The following is a 22,201-nucleotide window of genomic DNA, read 5'->3' on the forward strand; positions in this document are numbered from 1 at the left end:
CATTATTATGCCTGTGAGTAGAAGTTGATGTAGCGTGCCATTTCCTGTTGCAATGCAAGTACAGTGTTCCAAGTGTAAATGTATGTTCGAGGCATATGAGCTGCAGATTACACACTTGTGCATAGATCGCCATCTGGTGTTTGGCCCGGATGTTTGCAGTTTATATTTCCTCTTGGAAAGTCTTTGGAAGTCACGAGGTCGGTGACTCCTCCTTTAGTTCGTATTGCGCATGGGCTTCGGCTCCATCCTCATTGTTTTTTTCCGCCATTGGGCTCGGATGTAATACCGCGCTCCGGTTCCGAACATTCCAGTTCGACAATCGAAGCGGAATCCTCGCTCTCCGTGGTATTGTTCAGATCCTGATCTCCTACAATCACCTTCTTCTTCGATACACCTTCGATTCCAGTCATCGACGGCGGCCTTCGGGCCTATCCAGGCTCCATCCCGGCTGATGGAAAGAACTCCATTCAAGAAGTGCCCTCTGTGGGTCCAAATTCCCCCACACCGATCTTCATGAGGTGTGCCAACATCTGCCTCTCCCCTGAACACAAGGCTCGAGACTGTCCCGCCTGCAAGTCTTTTAGATCCAAAAAGACTATTCGAGATCGAAGGGCCAGACGAAAGATGGCGCACTCCTCGACTTCCGTTCCAGTCGACATCTTCGGGGACGACGTCGAAGCTCCGGGACAGCAGCACACCGAAGAGGACCTAGTCAGTGCTTCCGAAGCCGACGACTCTGATGTGGAGGACATCACCCCGGCGCAGAGGTTCGTGAGTAAAATACCCCCACCACACCCGCGCCGACACCCAAAAAGGCTTCGGTCACGCCATCGCTTACGGGACTAGGCAGGACCAAAGACGCTGCTTCGATCACGCCACCTTCAGGCCCGGTGAAGAAGCCTAATAAGCCTTCCGGCGGCTCGGGCTCGAGCCAGCCTGCCAGCGGTGCTGAACAACACCCTTCGGCACCGAAGAAGAGATCGGCCTCTACCTCGACACTGAGCTCCGCACCAAAGCCCTCGGTGACGAAACCCAGCCTCTCGGTACCGACTAAACATCATAAGGCCCTCGGCACCGACACTCCCGCGCCGAAGTCTGTTTCGGCACCGACCAAAAAATCGGAGGTTCCAAAGAAGCACGGCACAGACAAGCCTAAAAAGCCATCGGCCCCGAAAAAATCGGCGCCGACCAAACAACCAGTGTCGCAAGAACTCTTTACACCGGATCCTTTGCAAAAGACACTTACCAAGGATCCAAAAACTGGACATTTGGCACGGTCTTCTAAAAAGAGACATTTGGGCACGCCAGCTCCACCTCCAAAGAGGAAGGACTGTGCTACCTCCCCTTTCAGGGTGCCTTCCCCACCTCCTCCACCCTCTCCACCTCCGCCCTCTTCACCTTCTGCCCCCCCCTCCCTGCCTCATCGCTCTCCGACCCAGTCTCCAGACCATGATGATCAGGGGGACCCATACTACGACCCAGCAGATGTGCCACAAGACCCTACCCCTACAGGATCCCCAGACCCACGGGGTGATTATAATAATCTAGACATCCCAGATGTCCCACAAGATGAACTTTATCCATCCAGGCCATCTCCACCAGAAGACTCATTAGGTTTTCACCACCTACTTCAGCGGGCGGCACATTATCACAGGGTAGAGCTACACACTGACCCAGTAGAGGAAGATTTCCTCCTAGACACCTTTGATACTGCACATAGGTCTACTGCTATACTACCTATGCTCAAAGGGGTAATAAAACATGCGCCAGAGGTTTTCAAAGACCCAGTCAGGGCTAGGGTCTTAAACCCACGCATAGAGAAATTATAAAGCTGCCCCCCACAGATCCTGCATACATCAAAGGGCCAGCGCCACTGGATTCCCTAGTGGTATCCACTGCAAGGAAGAGATAAAGTTCCCAGGCGTCAGGCGAAGCACCACCGCCTGACCAAGAGTCAAAGCTCCTGGACGCGTCAGGAAAACGCACTGCGTCACAGGCAGCCAATATATGGCGTATCGCCAACACTCGTGCTATTGGCCAGATACGACAGGGCGCATTATGATGAACTACAAACCATCATGCACCATCTCCCAGAAAAATACAAAAATAGGGCCAATTAATTCGAGGGTAAGACCATAACGAATACCTCTATACGCTGTGCCTTAGACGCAGCAGACACAGCCTCCAGGGCCATTAACACTAGTGTCCTCCTCCGTCACCACGCTTAGCTGAGAGTTTCAGGCTTTAAACCTGAGGTACAAGCCTCCATATTAAACCATCCATTTGACCAAGAACATTTATTCGGTCCAAAGGTAGATGACGCCCTCGAGGATGAAGAAAGACACGCATACCGCGAAATCGATGGGAGCCCTACAGTCTCACCCTCCTAGGCGCTCCTTTCGCCGCTCTTCCTTTCGGGGCACGGGCAGAGGCTACTCCTCAGATAGCGCGTCCACATCCTACAAATCCCCTCCTCAGTCCACCTTCACAAGGGGTTATCAAAGAGGCGGCTATAGAGGCAATAATAATAAAGGCAGAGGCAAAACAAATACCGCCTGCTCTGCCACACCGCCTACCCAATGTCTTTCCCCTGCTCCCTCTAGACCATCCCACTCCGGTCGGGGGCAGACTAAAAATTTCCTTCGTCTGGGAGTCCATCACATCAGACAAATGGGTGACTCACATTATTCGTTCAGGGTATTGCCTAGAACTCACATCTACCCCCCCCCCCCCCCCCAACATTCCACCCAGACAACGCCTAATGTCGCAAGAACATTCCACGATTCTAAAACAGGAGGTAATCTCCCTCCTACAAAAACACGCAATAGAACAGGTCCCCCCACATCAGCAAAATGTAGGTGTCTACTCCCTATATTTTCTGATACCAAAAAGAGACGAGACTCTACGACCTATCTTAGATCTCCGGCCTCTAAACACATACATAAATTCGGACCATTTTCACATGGTAACACTTCAGTAGATACTTCCGCTCCTCTCCCAGAACGACTTTCTCACCACACTGGACTTGAAAAACGCATATTTTCACATTCCGGTACACCATGCCCACAGAAAGTACCTCAGATTTGTAGTGGACGGGCAACACTACCGGTTCAAGGTGCTCCCATTCGGGGTCACAACAGCACCAAGGGTGTTCACCAAGTGACTAGCGGTAGTGGCGGCACATCTCAGACAGCACATTCACGTCTTCCCATATTTGGACGACTGGCTCATAAAAGCTGCGTCCTACAATCAATGTGTACACCACACCACCACTAGAATCCAGCTACTTCACCAACTAGGCTTCACGGTAAACCACCAAAAGTCCCAGCTAACACCATCCCACATAAAGCAATACCTCGGTGCCACCATAGACACCTCAAAAGCCATAGCCTACCCCAATCTGGCCAGGATTGCAAGCATTCAGGCTTTGCGTCAAAAATTCATACTTCAACACTCCCTCCCAGCAAGAGTGTTTATGCAACTGATAGGGATGATGGCCTCTTGCATTTTCATAGTGCCTCATGCAAGACTCCAGATGCGTCCACTCCAAGAGTGCTTAGAGCGCCAATGGAACCAGGCCCAGGGGCAACTGACAGATCTGGTGTTGGTAGACGGTCCCACCCATCGCTCTTTGCAGTGGTGGAACACCACAAATCTTTCCAGAGGTCGACCGTTCCTGGACCCGGTTCCACAAATAATCCTAACAACGGACGCATCGCTCTCCGGCTGGGGAGCTCATCTACTACATCTCACAGTGCAGGGCACATGGACGCCGCAACAAAAGTTACTCCACATCAACCATCTGGAGTTACTGGCAATCTTTCTAGCCCTAAAATCCTTTCAGACACAGATTTTAGGCAAGGCAGTCCTTATTCGCACAGACAACATGACGGCCATGTACTACATTCAAAAACAAGGCGGCACACACTCTCCACAGCTCTCTGTTAGCACAGAGCATATAGAGATGGGCAATTCCACACAATCTTTCTCCTAGCCCAACATGTCACAGGAGTCCAAAACACCATGGCAGATCTGCTCAGCAGACAGACGCAGCAGATCCACGAGTGGGAACTTCACCCACAGGTTCTTCACCCATTCTTTCAGATGTGGGGGCATCCACAGATAGACCTCTTTGCCACCCACGAAAACAAAAAATGCCCAAGCTTCGCCGCCAGATACCCACACCCATTGTTCAAAGGCAATGGGATATGGATGAACTGGTCAGGCAAATTTGCGTACGCCTTTCCACCTCTCCCACTAAATCCATTAGTGGTGCGAAAGCTACAACAGCACTCTCTCACACTGATTCTAGTAGCTCCAACATGGGCCAGACAACCGTGGTACACCACGCTGCTGGAACTCTCTGTAGTGCCACACCAAAAGTTACACCTCTCACCATGCCTCCTAACCCAGAACCATGGAGAGATCAGACACCCGGACCCAGCTCAGCTCAACCTTGCGATCTGGCTCCTGAGATCCTAGAATTCGGATACCTTAACCTTCCCCCTGACTGCATGAACGTCATCGGAGAAGGTAGACGCCCTACCACTAGAGCCTGCTACGCTGCAAAGTGGAAAAGATTTGTTGTTTATTGCCATAACAACACAATCAACCCTCTAGACGTATCTATACAGCACATCATATGCTATTTGTTCCATCTACAAAGGTGCAACCTAGCATATACATCCATTCGGCTACACCTCGCAGCAATTTCCGCTTACCTACAAAACAGACAGCACCTATCACTTTGCAGAGTACCTGCCATTAAAGCCTTCATGGAAGGCCTAAAACGAATAATTCCCCCCCCCAGAGTGCCACCCTCACCTGTGTGGAACCTAAATATAGTTCTCACAAGGCTAATGGGACCGCCTTTCGAACCTTTGCATAAATGCGAACTGCAATTCCTCACATGGAAAACAGCTTTCCTTGTAGCCATCACTTCCCTCAGAAGGGTCAGTGAGATACAAGCACTTACTATACAAGAACCTTTTCTCCAAATGCACTCCAAAAAGGTTGTCCTCCGTACCAACCCAAAATTCCTACCCAAAGTCGTCTCACCCTTTCATCTAAACCAATCGGTAGAATTACCGTTTTTTTTCTCGCAACCTCAAACTGTTGCAGAAAGGGCTCTACACACACTGGATGTTAAAAGGGCCTTGCTTTACTATATCCAGAGAACACAACCTTTCAGAAAGACAAAGCAACTGTTTGTCTCTTTCTCTCCACCTCATAAAGGCAACCCCATCTCAAAATCAGGGATAGCTAGGTGGATTGTAAAATGCATACAGATTTGCTACCACAAAGCAAAACGCACGCTATCTGTTCCCCCCTAAAGCCCACTCTACAAGAAAGATAGGGGCTTCTATGGCTTTTCTAGGGAACATCCCATTAGATGATATCTGCAACGCAGCTACGTGGTCAACACCGCACACCTTCACTAAACATTACTGTGTAGATGTGCAAAACAAGCTATTGTGGGCCAGGCTGTACTAAAAACACTATTTCAAACCACTGCAACAGATACCGGTGGTCGCCGCTAAGATTGGGAACTGCTATATAGTCTATGCAAAAGTGTGTAATCTGCAGCTCCTATGCCTCAAACGGAATATGCTACTTACCAGTATGCATCTGTTCTTGGCATGTAGAGCTGCAGATCTACACACGCCCACCCGCCTCCCCGGCTACCTGTATCTGTTCCAGTCTATCTTATTTAGATACAACACACATGGGTTTCTTCACTGTTATTACTACGCTCCATCTTTCCCTGTTGGCGAAAAACAATCTGAGGATGGAGCCGAAGCCCATGCGCAATACGAACCAAAGGAGGAGTCACCGACCTCGTGACTTCCAAAGACTTTCCAAGAGGAAAAACAAACTGCAAATATCCGGGCCCAACACCAGATGGCGATCTATGCAAAAGTGTGTAGATCTGCAGCTCTACATGCCAAGAACAGATGCATACTGGTAAGTAGCATATTCCTTTTCTCTTTTTTTTTTATTAAAGAAAATAAAAAATAAATTAACCTGGGTACTGCAATGAAGGTAGTATTTGTGGGCCGGTTAGGTTGCATTGCATCTTGTATCAATCTCATTAGGCTTTAGAGCAGGCAAGAAATTTGCCTCTCCCATGCTTTCAAATACATGTCTCTACATAGCTGTTACAATGAGTCAGGCAGAGGAACCGGGGCTATTTCCTAGATGCTATTTTATACTGATGTATTTATATGCTGCCCCTCAACTCTCATTTACAGGATCACCCGCCTTCCTCTTTTATACCTAATCCCTCTCTTTGGTGCTATATATATTATGCTTCCTCCTCCTTTTCTTTTTTGCATCTCTTACTTTTGGTCCTCTATTTGAATTCTAAATTTTGACCCAAATTACCAACATTCCTTATTCTGCCCTTCCCTTTTCTTAATATGTAACATTTCATGTGTCTTTTTCTCCTCTTTTCATCAGGTGCGATACCCAGACCGTATTACCCTGATTCGGGGGAACCACGAGAGCCGACAGATTACCCAGGTCTATGGCTTTTATGACGAATGCCTGCGCAAGTATGGCTCAGTCACAGTATGGCGGTACTGCACCGAAATCTTTGACTACCTCAGCCTGTCTGCCATCATCGATGGAAAGGTAAGCCGTGATGGCAGACATCTGTCTGACTGCAGAGTAGGCTCCTCTTTAGACGGGCCTCTGTCATTTGATTGAACAGAGCAGAGCATTTTATGTAGAGGACACAGTAACAAAAGGAACCACTGAGTCTCATTCTTGCACAGTAGGTTGAGGCAGTAATCATTTAATTCAAATCTGGGCTAGAAGAGTATCACACGGGGAAATCAATAGCTTTTTGTTTTCAGCAGTGTGGTATGATATCAAATGGATGAAACTTCAGTGACAACCTGTTCACCATTGTTGCCTGGTTTAACGTTGGAAGACAGATGTGTCGACTTAAATGTTTAAGGTCTATGTTGAAGCCTGTATCGTTGCCGAGGAGGCGCTCTGCTTCAAAGGGATGTCTCACTGAGTAGGTCTTCCAGGAGTCTGCGGAATTGGTTTGAAAGATGAGGTGGCAAGTACATTTAGACTCTGTCTACTCAAGGACTTATTCATAGTCAGGAGCTGTCTTGCCAGGTTAACCAGGTTAGCACGGTCCTTGCCTCCCTCACCAGTTTCAATCTCTAGTGCATATGGCTACCTGCTGAACTAGTGCTGCGTACTCCTCCAGAAGGTCCTCGTCTTGCCTTGCCTATACCTCCAGTTCCACCATAACCTATGTGGCCTCATTCGGCTTTGCCACCTTCATACTGACCCTCAACTCCTGTGAGTTGTTTGACCGCTTCAGGAGAAAGATCCAGACTTCAGTGAGGCGTTTTATGAGTCCTCACCAGGAAACATCACTGGTCCGGGTCTCCAAGACGTCACTTCTGATCTAACTGGTATTAAAGCTTTCACCACTAAAGATGTAGCATCGAGCAGATCTTGGGCAACATCTCATCACTTAAAATTGCGCCATACATACAGTTTAAAGTACCTTAGCACTTCATCCTAAACATTGAGTACCCCCTGAAAAGGAGAGTAAGCAGATAGATGGATGCTATTGGTAGGAGGTTCTGTGGCATGTTTACAACTGCCATGAAGATTGAGAGTGCTGCTGCCACACTTGGGTGCTATGATGATCGATCCTGCGGAACGTTTTGAGGAGAAACTACCTCATGATGACTGAAGATTTTTCAGAGGTTCTACAAGAGGGTTTAATGGTCTCCAACCAGGCGATCAGAACTGCTTGTGGCTCAGCTGATTTGTCTTCCTATAGTTGCTGTCATGGGCTGGCTCTGTCACTCTCCATGACTCTACCTTACTGGCTTAAAACCATAGGCGCAGTGCTAAACCTATTTTCTGAACCACTCTGTTTGGAACCCATGTGGGAGATGAAATACAGTTCGTGAAGGCAGAGTTGGAGACGATGAAAGCTGTGGTCCTAGATAAACTTAATGAGTATATGAAACACCAATACAAACCCTATGAGTGGGCATTACCAGCAACAGAGGGTTCAAGCAACTCGGCGGCAGCAACAATAACCACAGCATCAAAGTTTCTTCTAGCTTCTAAGTACTCAAAAGGAAGAAGTGGTTATGAAATACCAACTGCTGCAGGCAAACCAGCCAAGCAGTTATCGCCACTTCCCCTCTTACGTTCATCACTCCGGTGGGAGAGTGATCTGGAATAGTGAAAAAAGTATCAAGAGACAGGTGGCTGCTGAATATTGTGCTTAATGGCTGTTCTAGGTTTTGGATGTTTCGCTCCGTTCCTCCCCCAAAAAATACATTTATCTCTATACCATTAAATACTCTAATTTGAAGTCTGTAAGAAAGAGACTCTGTATATATTGTTCCCAAATAGGTACAGTGTGCACTGAGTCCACAGTCCCCAGAGGTTTGGCAGAGGCTAAAGTTAGATATAACCTTACTCTCTAAAGTGGTAGCTTGGTCGAGCAGTAAGGCAGTATCAGAGGACAGTGGAAAGCATTTGTTGCACACTCAGTCAGCAAATGGTCTCACACACTCAATAACTGAACTCTAGGCCAATGGTTTATATATAAAAAATATATGCTTGTTTTATTTTAGAACCAACAATAGGTATCAAAATATACTTTCTCAGAATGAGATGCTTTAGTTAAATACTTTCAATAGGCAATAGACTTTTGAATGTAATAGTTAGTTGTTGCAATAGGCAACACAATTCAAACCCAATTATAACATTGAGCTCAATGGGAATTTCTAAGTAAATGCAATTAATTACTTTTAGGATTACTTTTCTAACCACAGGACTGGATCCTAGAATCAGTCCTGGGACACAGGTAAGTAAATACGTTTGGGTTACATGTATGATTTTTAAGGAATATTATTGTATTTTAAAAGTTGACACTTGAAGCCTTTTTCAAATAGAATCACCAATGTTATCCTATGGGAGGAAATTCACTTAGCAGGTAAGTAGGGTTATCGTTACTTTTGCTTACTCAATGTTGGATCCTGGATCCAGCACTGGTGCATCTCCTGTAAACAGTTGAAAGAAATCGTTTTTGTTATACAGGCGATTTTTAAGGAATATTTGTAACTTTCAAAAATCGACACAGGATTTCTGGCAAAAACCAGGCAATGTTATCCTATGGAGGAAAATTTAGATTTTTCACAGCCTGGTGGGCAGAAAATCTGGATTTTATTAAAGACACGGAGGCTAATATTATGCAAATTCTCCTTTATTGCCACAGCTCAGCAGTAACAATGAAGAGAACATAGAACTTGTGAACATTCTGTAAAACAGCATAAAGACCGTGAGCACACAGCCATCATCCTTCTTTGTTCGAAGCTGCGAAAACCAGGAAAAAGAACAGTGAATCCCAATCTTCTAAATATCGATGGAGTCATTGCAATAATCCAAAAAACGAAAGGATTCTATTCTGAAAGAGAGAAATAAATAGATTAAAGTAACAAAGTCTCCTTAGGGAGGGAAGACACAGTGGAGGGATAATATTAGCCTCCGTGTCTTTAATAAAATCCAGATTTTCTGCCCACCAGGCTGTGAAAAATCTAAATTTTATGGCATGACACGGAGGCCAACATTATGCAAGTTTAAAGTGAATTGAGCACACTGTCAATCACATTATTGATAGGTCTAAAATAGCATTTTTTGAACATATTTTCATTCGACCAGTCAGCGGCTCTAAGGATATCTTGTAATCCACCACTAAGCATAAAGGCTTTGGAAGCAGAGGCCCCTCTAAGGGAATGTGCGCCAAAAATAGAAATATCGATACCACACTCACGCATCACCTCTTTCACCTATCTCGCGAGGGTAGGAGAAGAAACTGGTTTATGAGGAAGTCTATAGGAGATCAGAAGTTGTGTCTCAGTACCTCTTATACCAAAAGTTCTTTTCTCATATTCTTTAAGACATTTAACAACACATAGACAATCATTCTCAGGAAAGAAAGGATAGAAAATGGACGCAGACATAGTTTTAGTCCTCTTTTTAAGATAGAAACAAACTCCCTCTGGTTGATAAGATCTGCAGGAGATGTCTAATGCTTTAACATCGGATGTTCTCCTAAAAGAGACCAAACAAAGTAGGACAGTAAGTTTGTAGGAAATAAGTTTGAGAGAAAGAGAAGTTATCTCCCCAAGAGGAAATCGCTGTAAAATACATCTCACGTCCCAAAGTGCAGAGTATTTAGGAGTTGGGGGATTGAGAACCCGCATGCTTCTCATAATCTTTTTAGTTAAAAGAGATTGGCTGACAAACGCCGTCAACTAGAGAGTGGCCAGCCGCAATGGCTGACCTATAAACATTTACGGTTCTATAACTAAGGCCGGAGGCAAATCTTTCCGAAAGGAAATTAAGAACGTGAACTAAATCAGCTGAAACGGGATCGAAATGTCGTTGAAGACACCAGCGAACCCATTTGTTCCATGCCAATCGATATGCTTTCCTTGTTCCAGGTGCCCATGATTCAGATAGGAGTCTAAAAGCATTGAGCGAAAGGCCAGGGAACTCCCATTGTCGCCTGAAATCTTCCATGCCGTCAGGACTAGGATTCCTTGTTCTAGAAGAGGGTGAACTTCCCCCAGTGGGCCTAGGAGGAGATGATTGAAAGACAGAATCAGGATTGGGAAGTCTATGGCCATCTCCAGGATGACCGGGAACCAAGCTTGCGACCTCCAAAGGGGAGTTACTACAACCATGCTCTGAAGATATCTGCGAGCATGTGAGAGAAGGCGTGGTAGCATTACAAAGGGCGGGAAGGCTTATGGTTTTAAGCCCTGCCAGTTCTGGAGGAAGGCATCCACTCCCGATGCTAGCGGGTCCGGCTTCCAGCTGAAAAATTTGGTCATCTGAGTATTTAGTCTGTCTGCAAAGAGGTCCACCTGGAAGGGGCCCCATTGTTGTTGGATGGTAAGGAATATCCTCCTGTCCAACTTCCAATTGCTCGGGTCCCTGAAGTTTCTCGAGAACCAATCTGCCACATGATTGTTCAAGCCTGGGATGTGCTCTGCCGTGACCGACAGACCTTTCTCCAGACAATAGTCCCAGAAAACCTTCGCTATTTCGCTCAGACCTTTCGAACGAGGTCCCCCCATCCTGTTGACATATCTTACCGCAGAGACATTGTCCATGCGGAGCATTATGGAACACTTGATCGAATTTTTCGAAAAACTCCGAACCGCAAAGGAACCGGCTAGAAGTTCCAGGCAGTCGATATGAAGTTCCTTTTCCTTTAGAGTCCACCGCCCCCCTGTGGAAAGGTTGGCGCAAGTTGCGCCCCATCCCTGCAAACTCGCATCCGACTCTATAATCAGGTCTGGTATGTCCCCGAAGATGGCCTTGCCATTCCACGCCTCTGCATTCCTCAACCACCAAATAAGTTCTTTCCTCGATTCTTTGTCTAGGTAAGTCATCTGAGAGTAGGAAAGACTCGACTTCAAGGCTTTCGCCTTCAGTCTCTGCAGGGCTCTGTAATGGAGAGGGCCCGGGAATATGGCCTGAATGGTCGAGGAGAGGAGACCCAGAATTCTCGCTAGAAGTCTCAAAGGAAAGAATTTCAGGGCGAGGATCGTTTTGAGTTCCTTTTTGAGTTTCTTTAATTTTTCCCTTGGTAGCTTTAATTCTCCCGAAATGGTGTTTACCATGAATCCCAAAAATTGGGTTTCTTGTAGAGGGGTAGTACACGATTTTTTTGTGTTTATAATGAAGCCTAGATGCTCCAGAAGGTGAATGGTAAGGTTCGTGTGTCGACGGATTTGATCCTCGGACTGGGCCATAATAAGAATGTCGTCTAAGTAGATTATCAGTCTTACTCCCCTTTCCCTTAGCCAGGCTACCACCGGACGTAAGACCTTGGTGAAGCACCAAGGGGCTGATGACAGGCCGAAAGGAAGACTTGAGAATTACCAAAGTTTTTTCTCCCAGGTGAACTGGAGAAACTTCATGTGAGGTGGCCAAATCGGAATTGTGAGGTAGGCATCTTTTAAGTCTAGACGTGTTAGCCTATCCCCTTTCCTCAAAACATCTCTGAGAAGATGGATTCCCTCCATCTTGAAATGGTGATAGGAAACCCAACTGTTCAGATTTTTTAAATTTATTACGGGTCTCTGGGTTTTGTCTTTCTTTTCGACCAGAAAGATATTGCTGATGAAGCCTATTTCTGAGCTCTCTCTTATAGCCCCTTTGTTTAGAAGATCTTGGACTTCTTGGGACACTAGTTTTTTCTGATCTTCTGAAAAGGTTATTTCGTGAGGAATTTTTGTTTGGAAAGGGAAGCCTATTTAGTCTATTTTGTAGCCTTGAACTGTTTGTAAGACCCAGGGATCTTGTGTTATTAGTGTCCAATTGCCAGAGAAAAGGGCTAGTCTCCCTCCCACTTTTACAGGGGTATCTGAAGGGTCTATCGATAGACCTACATGATGAAAAGGCTCTGCTCCTCCTCTCGCCTCGAAAGGGTCTTGTTCTGAAGCGTTGTCTTTGAGGAAAGAAGGAGTGACCTCTGTAGGAATGTGATTGCTGGAATCTATTTCCTCGTCCCAGGAAGGATGGATTGTCCACGGCCAGGGAATCAACCCCGCATTCTCCCGGCCCGGCCAAAAATTTTATCCTGAAAGACCTTTTTGATTTCTCGTTGAGATTTCTGTATGGAGCTAAAAGCTCCCACGTACTTTGCCATATCACGGATAAAATCTTCTCCAAAAAGGAGACCTTGAGAGCTTGGACCTGCCTCTTGGTTTGCCAGTTCAATAAGTTTGGGGTCTATTTTGAGGAGTATACCCTTTCTCCTTTCAGTTGAAATGGCAGTGTTTGCATTGCCGAGAAGACAAATGCACCTTTGAATCCATACGCGAAGTTCCTTCGCGTCAACAGGGATGCCACCAACATATGCGTTCTCTGCCATATCAAAAATTTTGGTTAGAGGTCCGGTTAGGTCCATTAGGCGGTCTTGGCAAGATCTAAGACTTTTATCTATCCCTTTCCTTGGATCCTTTGCGCCTTTGGCTATGAACGCAACAACTTTAGGGTCAAGTTCAGGTGTGAATGAGATTTTTTTTTTTTTTTTTTTTTTCTGGGAGAGATGGTCGAGGGCATTCTGATCTTAGTCTAGACCTTACTTCCTTCGGGATCTCTCTCCTTAGCCAAAAGCTAATGTAGTCTGCCACGTGTTGTGACTGTATCCATTCGGGAGAAAAGGGATGTTTAATTAGTAAAGGATCAAACATGATTTCTCCAAAGGGGTCAGTGATACCCATTTTTGATCCTGAGGTCTTGTTTGCCTCTTCGGTGTTGACAGTAGAACTCTTTTCCTGGACCTTGATGTCCGAATCAAAGGACGAGGAGCATGAGATCTATCTCCGCCTCGTATTGCTCGTCGCTGTCAACTTGTATAGGGGATTGTAGGCCTGAATCTTGCCCTTCTGAGATGCCCTGGGCATCATTCTGGTCTCCGCCTTGAAAGCGAGATCGATCCGTATTTAATAAGACTTTAATTCTTTTAGATTTTTGCTCTGTTTGCTGTATTCCGGATCTTTTCTTTGGGACCTTTACTGTCCCTTCTTTGGGGTTAAGATTATGTGCTCCGCTAGTAGAGGGCCAAGCCTTTGTGAGAATGTCAAATTTTTTATTTATAGTTTCATTAAATCTTTTATTTATACGTTCGCTGAAGGAGTCCATGGCCTTGGAAACCATTAGGTCTAGTTTGGTTTCCAGCGATGTGTCAGAGGAAGACATAATAGAAGAAAGTCGACAAAAACTTAATGAAATTGTCTTTTCCGCTTATCAGCGAATTGATGTAATATTAAAGGCTAGTAGGTGTTAAATAGGTCCTCCTACCGTAGTTCTCCTCTTCCCCCTTTTTTTTTTTTTTTTTACAGAGAAGGTAAAATACGTGTAAAAAGGTATAAAGATCTGAGGATCCGCTTGTAAATTCGTGCAGTAAGATTCAAAAATAGTCGTCCTCGAGGGTAAATAAAACGTAATGACAGTTGCACTTCACCGAGGCGATACGAGGGAGCAACTGACAAGTGTTGATAAAGAAAAAAACCATGACAACCACGCACGTTTCCGACGTGCGTGGTTGTCTCTAAGGGGCATTCCTCTAATACATTGGTGCTCGCGAGGCAAAGAGAAAAAAGCAATTTCGGCAGCGTTGGGGAGGAAGCGCTAATGGTGGCTTAACTGAGACGGGGGAGGCAGCACGAATGCGCCGGTGAGAGAAGACTAGACCGGAGCGGCCTTCGCGCTACACGGTAGGCTTCGTGCTACATGGCGGGGTGTGTACGCGTATAAGGAGCGGGCCGATCAAGGCGCTGCTAGGCAACGGCTAGCGCTCGGGTAAAGTTTGAAACTCGCATAATGAAAAGCGAGAAAAGGGGAGACTAAAAGAGTGAAAATTCTTGCGGCAAGGGGGTATAAATGGGCATATTGAGCATAACAATGACAGATGAAAGGCTTAAAAGACCGACATTGACACGGGAGTAAGAAAGAAGCCCATAAGGGAGGTCCTGAGGAAAGGGAAGAAAGACATGATGGGGTCAATAGGACCCAGTCATGTACAAATAACGGTTACAAACAATCAATCATAACGCTAGTAATGAATACTTATAAGTATCTCCTTTCACTCGATCTTACTTTTTATCTCTGCGAGCAGCAGCAACAAATAAGGATGATGGCTGTGTGCTCACAGTCTTTATGCTGTTTTACAGAATGTTCACAAGTTCTATGTTCTCTTCATTGTTACTGCTGAGCTCTGGCAATAAAGGAGAATTTGCATAATATTAGCATCCGTGTCATGCCATAAAATCAAGTTAGCGGTAAGTACGGTTGTAATTACTTTTCAGGGTCAGTGCTGGGCACCAAGATCCAGCACTGGGATCTCTCCTGATAGCAGGTGAGTAATTTTGTTTTCGCTGACCGGCTGATTTTTAGTGAATATATTAAAGTTTCAAAACTCGACACTTAGAAGAATTTCCAAATGAAACCAGTCAATGTTACCCTATGGAAGAAAAGTGAGTTATCGGCTTTTGGGTAAGTGCTCGACTGGCAGAGTTAAGGTTCTGGGCATAAACTCTGGGGTCTCCCAGGGTCAGGTAGGTACAGTTGTTACACCCTCATCGGCACAGGGGCAGCCGGGTGCAGAGTGCGTTAGGCCCAATGTTATCCTATGGCGGGCAGTGGGCCTTTGGTTGGTGGCTGCTTGCAAGCAGGCCACGCGGCTGTGGGAGCTGGAATAAAGGGCCTTGTCTTTGAATTTAGTCCTAGAAAGTGGCACCACATAAATATGAAGCCCCTAAACCCACCAACTAAACAACCATGATCACCCCCAATATAATCATTAAGAAAAGTCGAAGGTTTCTCCTGGTAGGAGGAGACCGACACCTTTTTTTGGGTCAGAGGTGTCCGGTTAAGGACTTTCTCCCATCAGCTTGAGTCCAGAGCACAAAGGCCCATTATGATGTAGGACTGCGGGAAATAATTGGATAGCTCTCAGTAGATTCCTAATTGTCTCTCTTCCATTTGGATCTGGTATTTTGAAATGTACCGATTGTTTTCAAGAGGGTTGTTTTTTGTTTGAGTCATCAACCGGATCCAAGGTACTCACTGCAGTTACCAGTCTCCTCTGGTAGTCTGGTCACTATGGTCTAGGCTGGACTGCAGCTTCAAACAATATCTCAAATCGTGAGGGTTAGAATAGTCAAGATGATTTAGGCCTAGTCTGGAGTGAGTATTACTGTCAAGCGGACAATCCTCTCCAGTCCCTGTTCATTTCTTCTACACTGGTGTGATGGCTTCCTCACAGTTCAGACAATTACTTTAGGGGTCCAGTTCTATTCCTCTGGTGGTCAATGCCTGATGCCAGAACTAACCAGTCTGAAAGAGCTGACAAATCTTTAAATGTTGCAGTCTTGTAGGAGCATCATGTTGCTGGGCAGATTATGCAGGGATCTGAAATCGTAGTTCAGTTTCACCTTTGAGACCTTCATCTACTCCTGTTGCTAAGTGAGGTGAAGTGGGGTATGGACGAGTTATAGCCAGTGGAGGGGGAAACCTACTCTGGCCAAATGAATATGGGCTGGAAACCTCCCATCCTATTACTGGGTACAACATTTCAAGAAGGTGAACATTAAAGGGTGTATGTGCAGGCAATGACTCCTGAGTCGAATCGCAACCTTTAGATTATGGAAAATATCCATCTGTGTCTCACGCTCACCTCCCCACTAAAATAGAACCACAATTTCAGCTGTGAGCCAAACACATTTTTCATCATGGACAGGCCTGTACTGCAAAGAGCTAATGTGCTTCCACTGGGATACAGGTGAAATTGCCAGAATCTCTGGACTAGTCATCCCCTCCTCAGTTGGTCACTGCATAAACCAGGTACAGAGGGCAGTAGCCACCCTTGGTTGAAATCCCACACACAAAAAAAAACCAAGCATCTGCACTTTGGTAGCACAGCTCTGATCTCAATGTGAACCAGAAGTGAAATGGAGTTGTCTTGCATGATTGTCAAGTTAAAAACATAGGTTGTCTATGAACACTTAAAAAGGGCCCGGTGGCACAGCTTTCTCGAGACATACTTTCTCCAGGATAATCTATTGGCCGGATTTCCCATTCATTTTCCTGAGAGGACTGAAGTAGCATGAATGAGTTACTGGTATATTAGTTACTTTCCTGGATGTCCAGGGGCACAGTCAATGTGAGAAACTGGCATTCCTGGGTAATTTCCATAGTCTATTTGTTGCCAATGATCTGCCTGCTTTCTAATGAAATTGGAGTGTCAAACTGCATTGTTTTTAGATTTTCTCCTCACTTGTTCTCTCCATAACACCTGCCATGCTTTATGCAAGCTTGTAAATTAATGAGTGTCACGCTGACTGGTTAAATTGTGTGGCTAGCAGCTTGGCGCATGTTGTAGATTCCAAGGCACCTCGCCAACCTTACCATGAGATAAAGTAGTTTCTTTAATATTTAAGTTTAAAAAGCCTTTCTCAGTTAACCCTGCATAAAAAATGAACCCCGATTTATGATTGATCCCCAGAATTTCTTTCCTTCAAGTGACCCATTCCTTTCCTACATCCTCTGCATACCTCTACTTTCGGATATATCTTACTTGCATGCCTGTCTTATCCTCTAATAGATCTTTGCATATTGCCCACACCCCCTTCCCTAATCACAACCATTCTTTTTAAACTATATCCCTGCAATGTATTCATACCTAATCTCCTCTAGCCTATCCATTCATCCCACCAAACATTTGCATGATCTAACAAAGCCTCCATTATTGATCACAACTAACTCCTATTCATTTGACCTCCCACAAAGAAATTGAAGTGAATCCATTGAATAATTTCCTTGAGTGCATAAGATTATCCCAATATAACTATAAAGAATTGAATTAACCACTAGCTTTTCGTTCCTGAGTAGTGTGCTATTCACTGCAGAGCACTTCAACACATCAGCTAGTTTGTGCTATATTAATGCAATTACAACTTATGGTATGATAGGATGTGTGCAAAGAGGTTTTTTCCAGCTGTCCTCAAACATTAATTACCCCATACATGGCTATTTCATTTTTCATGGTGCTCTAGTCTAAAGGTGGTGATTGAGTGCATCCCTGTGAGTGATGGAAGATTCAGGTCTAATGTTACAAGTGAGTAATGTTATTTGTTTACAACCCGCGGATTATGCTGATCATGTAAATAGCAGGAAATTAGCAGGTGTCAGACTAGTGTCTTCGTGGACTTTCGTGGTTTCCGATAATGGACTTTTTTTTTCAGTGCTGGTGTACCTTCCAGCGATGGCTGTTAATTTATTACGTTTGTTTTGACTTGTTGGTTTGTACTAGCTGTGTGCTGTCTGAGTTTCAGTAGGTAGGAAAGAGCTTTGTACGTTTGTCCAAAAATAACCTTTTTAAAGTCCTTTTTACTTTGACTCCTCAGATATTCTGTGTACATGGTGGCCTGTCCCCATCTATCCAGACCCTGGACCAGATCCGCACGATAGACCGGAAGCAGGAGGTGCCCCACGATGGCCCAATGTGTGACCTATTGTGGTCTGACCCTGAAGGTATTGAGCATTTGTTTTGTTAAGGGCATTATATAGTAAAAATTCTGCCATTGGTATGGCCTTACACATGTCTGGAATCCAGTGACTTTCCTTTCTGTTTCCGAGGTGATTATTGCAGACCTGACTCCTGGTCGGCTTATCATTAGCTATTTCCAGACTAATTTCTTTTACGATTTACAGGGAATTCGATCCACCTTCGAATGAAATACATATGTATTCACTCTCTAAATCACGTTCTGGACCTCATGCTCCAGAGCGCCAAGATGAAATAGGGGTGCCTTCAGCTAACATCCTTTACCCCAATGATAGTGGAGCATATTGAGTTATATCTCAATAGTGTAAGGTCGGGGTCCTCTTTTGAGACTTGTCCTCAAAATATAATGTGTAGTAGCCAATACCATTGCTCCTACCCTGACCTCTATTATGAATATTTATTAGTACAGGATGCTAACCTAGTCTATACAAACAAGCTGCAGTTAGGCCTCTTCTGAAAAAGCCATATCTGGAAACCCACTGCATTAAAGGGAAAAAAACAAACTACTAACCCATCTCTTTGCTTCCTGTACCGGCAAAGATCCTGGAAAAGCATCTGAATGTACAGCTCATGTCCCAAATCGAGGCACATGCTATGTTGGATGTCTGTTTTGTGTTTAGGAGCAATCGCGGCATGGAAGCTGCACTGGTGGTAGCGGTGGACAATATCAGATCAGTGGTTGACACAAGTCAGGCTGTGGTACAGATCCTTTTGGACTTCCCGCAGCCTTTAATACAGTCTTCCCTGTCCAGTCTAATAGGTCGACTTAAGGATCTAGGGATTAAAGATCCTTTCTCACAGATGCGTCTCAGATGGTGACAATCAACCAATTCAAGTCTGACTCCTTCTCCCTGCCATGTGGGGTTCCTCGGGGATCTTCCCTGAGCCCAACGTTATTCAATTTATATGTATCCCCACAAGCAAAACTGAATCTGACATTTGGACTACAGGCAGTTTCATACACGGATGACACCCAAATAATTGTCTAGATTTAAAAAAACAATTAGTCTTCGCCAATTTCAACCACTGTATGATAACAGTAGCCAAGTGAATGCAAGATAACTGTTTAAAACTAAATGGAGACAAGACAGAGCTCCAAATGTTTCGCAATCAGCCATCCATATGGATTATCAACCGGTGGCCAGAGATGCTGGGATCACTGCTGAAGCCCTCTAACTCGTTAACAAATCTAGGTATGATTGTGGACACAGATCTGGCCTTCGACCAGCAGGTTAATCTGTCTCCACTTGTTTCTGCATAAATAGTATCCTCTGTAAATTCTTTCCATTCATTCCAATATCTGGGCGTAAACAAGTGGTTCTGGCTCTCATATCTTCCAGGCTTGACTCTTGTAATGTGCTCTATCTTGGCTTAAACAAATCTCCTTTAAACATTCTGCTAACAGTACAAAATGCAGCAGTCAGATCGATAGCAGACCTTGCTAAGTACCAGTCGGTCTCAGCCGAATTACTCGAGCTACACTGGTTACCAGGGAGAGAGCGCATTATGTCTAAGGCCCTGTGAGCAGGTCACAGGGCTTTATATGGATCAGGACCTGTAGCAATGAGGTCTATATTCCAGTGGTATGTTCCTGGCAGACAACTTAGTTTGGCAAATCGTAATCTGGTAGTTGTCCCCAAATTTCCTAATACAAGATTTTAGGATAGTGCCCCTTTTTTGCATGATTGCCGCCCACTTGCACCCCACTTTTTGCCATGTTGTTGCTGCTCTTTGACTAAGTGTGCCTTGGGTTCCTGCCAACCAGGTACACGGGGCCTATGTTCTTTCCCTGTACTGTTGCACACCTGAATGGGCAACTCTATGGCCACATGCAAGTCCCTTGTAAAAGATACCATAAGTACCAAGGGCACTGTGACCAGGGAAGCTCACTATGTGCTTCAGCACTTGTTTAGCCACCCTTCGAGTCCCTGTCCCTTTGCACCCACACACTGCCATTGCAGGCTGCATGTTTTGGTGCAGAACACAGTGAAGAGTCGACATGGCACACATCCCTGTGTGCCATTCCTACAGCCCACTGCCTATGGCATAGGTCAGCCACCCCTTTAGCTGAGTGCACTATACCAATGGTGAGGGTACAGGTGTATGAGCCCTACAGTGTCTATGTCCATTCTTAGACCGTGTAAGTGCACTTATGTCATTAAGAGTATATGGTATGGGAGTTTGCCATTACGGACTCCAAAGCACCATAATGGCTTTACTGAAAACAGGGAAGTTTGATATCAAACTTCTCAGCACTTCAAACCAACTTAAAAAAAAGAAAAATTACATTTATTTTACAGAGTTTTATATAGCGCAAACTTGGCCCGAATCGCGTATCGGAGCACTTTACATAGCACCAGTTGCATTATATGAGGACACATTAATTTTTGTTAGGCACAGCGAGATTAAGTGATTTGCCCAGAATCACAGGATGTTCAGCGTCCTTGCCGAGACTCGAACCCAGTTACCCAGTTTTGAGGTTGACCGCCCTAGCCGTTAGGTTTAATGAAAAATGCACTCAGAGGGCTTCTTAGAGATTCCCCATGAAAAATGACCTGACTCGAGTGTCTTGGCTGAGTGGCTGCTCGCCAGCTGCCACCACCAGACATGTTTCTGGACCCTTGGGTCGAGACCCTGCCGCTCTCCGGGTCTTGAAACAAAGCGCATCCTGGGTCGAGGTGCCAAGCCGCCGGCGCCGCCTCCCCCAGGATGGGCAGTGTATAAATGTAAAACCAAACTGTTCTGCAATATTAAAGACGCTTGTCCTTCAGATATTGGCAGCTGTATGCATGATATGTCTAACAAGTGGTACGATCAATCTAAACACAACACTCTGTACCTTCTAGTGACCCAGACTCGTTCTTTGCATGATGTACAGACCAAGGGCACATTTCACGGTTAAGAATGTGAAACAACAGTTTGTTATCCTGTAAGGCAAAGTCGAGTCAGCATTTCTAAAATGAATAACAACAACAGTGTTGTGTGCAGCGCAGCAGAAACGACAAGCTTGCTTGCTAACAATGATCTCGTTTATGCTAACTTAGTGTTGTAAATAGGGCGTGGCTTAATCCATCCTACAGCAGAGTCCACGAAGGATAAGCTTCAAAGGCTTGCCACCTTTAGAAGCTGACCCAGGCCTATTGCTGCTCCCAGCAACTGGTCCCCACTGGTTCTGCCCCCTACTTTTGGCGGGAGAATCTGTGGGAAAACCAAGATAGGAGGAGAGGTGAGCCCACCTTTGCCAACCCCACCCCTCAGGTGGGGGAGGCGAGTCAAAGCACAGCTCTGTCCCCTCCATCTTTACGATGCGGGACCCAGCCAACCAGAGTGAGGCTTGGGCCTCCTTCCACTGGAGGGTGGCATAATAGGGTGTGCCCACCCCAAGGAAGTGACCCATTGGTCCCAACCTGTGCCTACCTGAAACACCCCTAAATGTAGTATTTAGGGGCAACCCTGAACCATGCCTCCTTAGACAAGAAGATACACGAAGGACCGAAGAGCATGCTGAAAGACTAAGTGGAGGACACCAACTGATTTGGCTCTGCCCTACCGGCCTGTCCCGACCTCGACCTGCTCAAGTGAAACCCTGGTGTGTCCTGCAGCCCCCCCAAGAACCCGGAGGACCTGCCTTGCCTTGACTTCCCCAACCAGAGTTTGACTCCAGTGAGCACCGGATTTGCTCACCAACAGATTCTGGCTCCGGCCAAATCTGCGAGTCTGCACCAGACTCCCACGGCCCAAGTTTGAGTGGCCCACCACCACGAGGAGTTCTCCAGGTGCGATCCTGACCTGGGATCTGGTGATCCCTGACCTGCCTTGAGTCTCAACGACTCCTGTAGCCCCTTTTCTGGAGTATCTCCGTAGCCGGTAAGAAGAATCTGATGCCAAGACACCCCTGCACCAAACACCCCACAACCAACTTTTATGCCTTAGGTGCCGTTCTCTGAACAGCTTTTCTATTTCTTTACCTAAAGTTTAAATATGCCAGTTTGGTGTAGTCCAGCATTCTCCAGCGTTCAGGGGCAGAACACACCTACTGGGAAGTGTTTGGAATTTTGCCAG

General features: G+C 45.7%; 1 protein-coding gene across 2 annotated transcripts in view; it reads left to right on the plus strand.

The window, feature by feature from the left end:
- The window catches only part of PPP4C (protein phosphatase 4 catalytic subunit), a 240,833-nt gene that overhangs the window by 185,045 nt on the left and 33,587 nt on the right, over positions 1–22,201 (plus strand). For both annotated transcript variants that reach the window (XM_085618825.1, XM_085618824.1), the window contains exons 6-7: positions 6,460–6,633; positions 17,979–18,105. In XM_085618825.1, coding sequence (XP_085474951.1) covers positions 6,460–6,633; positions 17,979–18,105 — 301 coding nt within the window. The remainder of the gene's footprint in view (positions 1–6,459; positions 6,634–17,978; positions 18,106–22,201) is intronic.

Source organism: Triturus cristatus, chromosome 7 (genome assembly GCF_964204655.1).
Source record: "Triturus cristatus chromosome 7, aTriCri1.1, whole genome shotgun sequence".
Lineage (NCBI taxonomy): Eukaryota > Metazoa > Chordata > Amphibia > Caudata > Salamandridae > Triturus > Triturus cristatus.